General features: G+C 54.6%; 2 protein-coding genes across 2 annotated transcripts in view; both read left to right on the forward strand.

Annotated features, from left to right (window-relative positions):
* The window catches only part of AMDHD2 (amidohydrolase domain containing 2), a 7900-nt gene extending 4494 nt beyond the window's left edge, over positions 1–3406 (forward strand). The window contains exons 7-14 of the mRNA XM_009324243.1: positions 43–162; positions 455–574; positions 837–944; positions 1005–1136; positions 1273–1380; positions 2112–2180; positions 2627–2728; positions 3144–3406. Of these exons, the coding sequence (XP_009322518.1) occupies positions 43–162; positions 455–574; positions 837–944; positions 1005–1136; positions 1273–1380; positions 2112–2180; positions 2627–2728; positions 3144–3232 (848 nt within the window). The 3' untranslated portion in view covers positions 3233–3406. The remainder of the gene's footprint in view (positions 1–42; positions 163–454; positions 575–836; positions 945–1004; positions 1137–1272; positions 1381–2111; positions 2181–2626; positions 2729–3143) is intronic.
* Positions 3407–4952: 1546 nt separating this feature from the next.
* The window catches only part of LOC103917137 (chromosome unknown open reading frame, human C8orf33), a 9586-nt gene continuing 9366 nt past the window's right edge, over positions 4953–5172 (forward strand). The window contains exon 1 of the mRNA XM_009324244.1: positions 4953–5155. Within this exon, the coding sequence (XP_009322519.1) occupies positions 4953–5155 (203 nt within the window). The remainder of the gene's footprint in view (positions 5156–5172) is intronic.

Genomic DNA, 5172 nt, shown 5'->3' on the forward strand with positions numbered 1-5172 from the left:
GAGAGACGGGCAGAAAAATCATGTGTTGATCTTTGTTCCTAGGTCACTCGGTGGCTAATCTCTCTCAGGCTGAGGAGGCTGTGCAGCATGGCGCTACCTTCATCACTCACCTCTTCAATGCCATGCTGCCGGTGAGTAGCCGAGGGCGCTTGCCCTGCACTGGTATAGCTTTTGGTGCTTGCCCTCCTGCTCCCCACAGATGCATATTCTCCCCAGGTTGTTTCCTAACAGGCCTTGCAATGAGGTTTCAGCACTGAACCTCTGGCTTCACATTTCTACTGCCTGATCTAAAAGAGAGTCAAAGCTGTATCAGACTCTTGAAATTCAAGGAAATGCCCATATTTGTCTGGTAAAAGATGGAGAACCCAGCTGCCAGGCGCTGTTTGACAGAGATGGGAGCTGCGTCCCCTGATGGGAAGGGTCTCGGCCCACAAGTCCTGGTGATGCTCCACAGCTGGTCCTCTCTCCCCTCGAGCAGTTCCACCATCGCGACCCTGGTTCTATGGCATGATCTCGGATGGCATCCACACCAACCCCGCCGCCCTACGAATCGCCCACCGAGCCCACCCCAAAGGTGAGCCACGTCGGGCCCACGCAGTGTCACCAGCCATCCCGAGCGCTGTGCCATCTCCCACAAAACACTCGCGCAAGTGCTGTGGCATGCTGCCCTCACTGCCTGAAAGAGGTCACAGCCATGTGTGCTGATCCACCAGCCCTCTTGCTTCGGTCGGATGTGGCTAGAGATGCTTTGGCCCCTCTCTGGGAGGACCAGCATGGCACAGTGCTCGGAGCTGCAGCAAGGTCAGCTGCAAAGCTAACGCAGCCTCTTTCCTCAGGCCTGGTGCTGGTGACGGATGCGATTGCTGGCATGGGGCTGGCACCAGGTCGGCACACACTGGGTCAGCAGGTGGTGGAGATCGATGGGCTGAACACCTACATTGCAGGTAAGTGCCGTCCTGCAAAAGAGCTGGGGCAGCGCTGCCACTCGTGTCTGTTCTGGAGAGCTCAGCACGCCTTGCAGTGCTTGTTGGTTGTGCCACCCTCTTGGGTTTTGGTGCCTGATCGGTGCATGATCTCGGATGGCATCCACACCAACCCCGCCGCCCTACGAATCGCCCACCGAGCCCACCCCAAAGGTGAGCCACGTCGGGCCCGCACAGTGTCACCAGCCATCCCGAGCGCTGTGCCATCTCCCACAAAACACTCGCGCAAGTGCTGTGGCATGCTGCCCTCACTGCCTGAAAGAGGTCACAGCCATGTGTGCTGATTCAGGCCTGGTGCTGGTGACGGATGCGATTGCTGGCATGGGGCTGGCACCAGGTCGGCACACACTGGGTCAGCAGGTGGTGGAGATCGATGGGCTGAACACCTACATTGCAGGTAAGTGCCGTCCTGCAAAAGAGCTGGGGCAGCGCTGCCACTCGTGTCTGTTCTGGAGAGCTCAGCACGCCTTGCAGTGCTTGTTGGTTGTGCCACCCTCTTGGGTTTTGGTGCCTGATCGGTTAATGGCTCTGCAGTGACTTGGCCCTGGGGATAATGAGGCACCTTGTGAAGAGGGGGGTTGCCCCATCTTGGTGGAGTGAGGAGGAATCTGTCAATTTTTAGCTGTCCGCAACACCTTTGAACACCTTGTTGCCCAATGTCATGGATGCTAGATCCCCAGTGGGGTCAGAAAGGACAGAGAAATCCCACAGGTACTTATTGTCCCTTATCTTTACTATACCACCACCACTTCTTGCTAACAAATATCCCTAAACTGCAAGCAGTTGGAGACTGGGAAGATATTTCGGAGGAGGATCATTCCTTTCTCAGTTCCCTTCCTCTGTCTCTGGCAGCAGGTGCCTGCGTTGTGAGCTAGTTTCACCCAGTCCAGCTGGTTTTATGGTGGAGCTGCAGGGTGACATCCCGGTACCTCTCCCTGCGCTGCCAACACAGGCTCGCTCTCGCCTCACTCTGTCACTCGGCAGCCATGGCTGTGGGCCTTTCAACTCACTCCTCCTGCGACCCAGGATTTCTACCCCTTTTGGTCACATTATGCTTTCCCACCGCCCACTTCTCCTTGCTATGAGTTGTGGGATTCTGTTCTCAGTGCCATTCTGTTCCTCTCCCAGGCACAAAGACCCTGAGCGGTAGTGTGGCAACCATGGACACATGTGTGCGACACTTCCAAGAAGCCACAGGTAAGCGAGCCTTGTCCACAAGGTGTTGCCCCCTACGTTGACTTGGGAAGAGGTCTTGCTCTTGCCAGCTGTGTCCGTTCCACCAGGGAATGTTCCCTCTTGCCCAAGAGAATGAGAAGGGCTGGGATCAGCGGCACTGGCCACAGATAAGCAACTTTTTGAGGGGAGGTTTCATTTTAACCCATAGCACTAATGAGAGGTGAACTCTCCTGCTCCTTTCTCACAAAGGTGAATGACTTTCCCCTCCCCATACCCTAGGTGTTCAGTTCTCCTCTTCCCGTTATCTCCCGCAGGGATGTTTCCCCTCCCCAGCTCCATATGGCTGTGGCGAGGATGTTCTAGCTCGGGTCCCTGCCAGGCTGACAGTTGCCTTAGCCAAGGGGGTTTGGGCTGCTCTGGCAATGGGGCTGTTTGCTGCCCTAATGCCTCCCCCTTCTCTGTCCAAGGGTGCTCAGTAGAGACTGCGTTGGAGGCAGCGTCTCTGCATCCCGCCCAGCTCCTGGGGATTGAACACAAGAAGGGGACACTAAATTATGACTCCGATGCAGGTACTGGTATGGGGACAGCAGGTACTGGTATGGGGACAACAGTGTGAGGGCTCCCGGGTGCTGGAGTAAAGCAGGGGCTGCTGCGAACGCATCTTCATCCCCTGCTTCAGTGGGAGCTGCAGGGAGACTCGCTCTGCCTGGGATTTTCTCTGGGCTTTTGCTTCAGGGTTTTGCTCCAGTGTTTTTCCCCTTGGATGCTGGTGGTGTTTCGTGAGCCCTTTGGAGAGACCAAAGGGCTCCATGCTCCAGCCAAGCATGGAGCAGAGCCACCATAGCAAGGATGGCACCACACTGCTGTCTTGCTGCCGTGTCTGGGTGGGGAGAAGCTCTTTCCCACAGAGCCCAGCTCCTCCCAGCCAGCTTCAGCTGCTCCATTTATCTGACGCCTGCTTCCTTTCTCTCTTGTCCGATGCAGACTTCCTGATGCTGAATGATGGTCTGTATGTGCAAGCCACGTACATCGCGGGTGAGGAAGTCTGGAGACAGGATGCGTTAGGCATGTGACGCTGGGCTGTCCTGGTGCCCTCCGAGGCTCCCCGGCACTGTGGTTAGCAGCTTTGGTAACCACGCCACTTCTCTTCTTTTTTTTTTTTTTTTTTTTTAATTCCTTCCTGCAACTCCCTTAAAGGAGCCTCATACCAAAGAGCTGCGTTTTCCAGCGCAACCGCTGCTTCCAGTTACAGCCATGCCTGCAACAAATTTGTTGGTGCTCAGTTGGTGGAGTGGGGAAAGCAGGCAGATCTGTGTTTGGGGAGATTGTCAATCCCCAGAGTGACCTGAAGGACTGCACAGCTGTCCTGCGTGGAGTCCCCAGACAGAAGTGCTCCTGTCGCCGTCTTACAGCAGTGTGAAAGCTGTCCCAGCCTTTGCACTGTTTTATACAGCACACACTAACCTGCCCCATGCCCCAGGCAGGCTCAAGCCATTTCCATTCCTCTGCCTGCTGTTTGCCTCGCTCCCAGGCAGCCGTGGCTGGTTAGACATCAGCTTCCACCAGCTCAGCTCGCAGCTCTTCACGTTAAAAGGTTCCTGTTGTGTCAGCAGAAGTTGAGGATCACGTTCTGATCCCCCGGCAGTCCCTCTGTCGTGTGTCCTCTGGAGCAAGGCTGTCACAGCTTGCCGACTCGGTGCCATTGTGAGGCTGTGAATCCATGTGGGCTGAATCCTCAGGGCAGAGATCAAACCCAGGAAAAATGAGGCATTGCTGGTCCTTTGTGCCTTTTCCCTGCATGGGCATTGAGTCCACAGCACGTGGTTTCGGCTGGAGACATGGACAGCATCCTGCCACAGAAAGCAATGTTCCTCTTAACTCTTTGTTCTGGCTAGATGGGTTCTGCAGGCTCTGTGCCCAGCCGTACCTCGCAGAGCCTTTGCGTTGTCTGATGGGTTTGTGCGTCCCTCAGGCCACAGACGGGAAGCTTTTGCTTTAGGGGATGCCTCCAGACTGGTAGTGACGGGCTCACAAGCCCTCAGTCCAACTCAGGGACTGAGGGAGAAGAGAACTGCAGTGGCATTCCGGCCTTTCAAGACAGTTGCTGATAGCTCGTTATTCCCGTGCTCATTATTATCTTCTCCAATACTTGACCGTCAGCTCTTTTCCTGACACTGGGACACTTCTATGCGAAGACTGATGCTGATTTTGAACCTACTGCAGTCAGAAAAGTCTTGCGATAAGTCTTAGACAACCTCTGACAAGACTCAAACCAGTTAGATGTTTTCTGTAGTGAGGGGAGGGCTTAGACAAAGGCCAAGTCTTAGCAGGGGTGGAGGTTGTAAGGCAAGACAAAAGTCTGGTTGGGATTGACAGACGTGTGCCGATTTTTCCAGTACCTTTTTATAACCTTTAACAGCAACATTTTGAAGTGCTTTCCTAGCACTTCAGAGCCCTGCTGGAATAACTGGCAGCCTTGGAGAATTTCTAACATCAACAGCCAATGTCAGGAGAAACTATAACCTCCACCATTTGAAGCATTTGAAAGAGACATCAAATACTGTGCTGAGAAATGTGACGTGCTACAGCATTACAAATCTCAGCAGGGGCACTTTTGACTGCTGTTGAAAAAAACCCAAGGGAAAAAAATGCGTATGAAACAAGGTGTCTAACTTTTTTTATTTACAAAATTAAATAATCAAGAGGAAATCTAAAATAGAAATGGAATTAGACCATACCTGTGTATGTGTATTACCCTTTTTTTGTCTGTTGAAAACACGCTGTACCCTACCCATGGTGTTGTACGGTGGCGCGGTGTGTGTCAGGCGGGGATCCGAGCCGCCGGTGGCACCGTGGCCCTCGGGCCTCCGCGCCTTGATGGGGGACAACGCTGCTGTGGGCGCTCCCGAAGGCGCCGTGGGATTTGGTCCTGCGGGGGGAGGCCGCAGCCGGGCAGCCAGCGTGCTGGCGGTGGAACCGCGGCCCAGCAGCTCCCTGTGGGGCTCCGGGGAGA

The sequence above is a fragment of the Pygoscelis adeliae genome, unplaced genomic scaffold (assembly GCF_000699105.1).
Source record: "Pygoscelis adeliae isolate BGI_AS28 unplaced genomic scaffold, ASM69910v1 Scaffold505, whole genome shotgun sequence".
Classification (NCBI taxonomy): Eukaryota; Metazoa; Chordata; class Aves; order Sphenisciformes; family Spheniscidae; genus Pygoscelis; species Pygoscelis adeliae.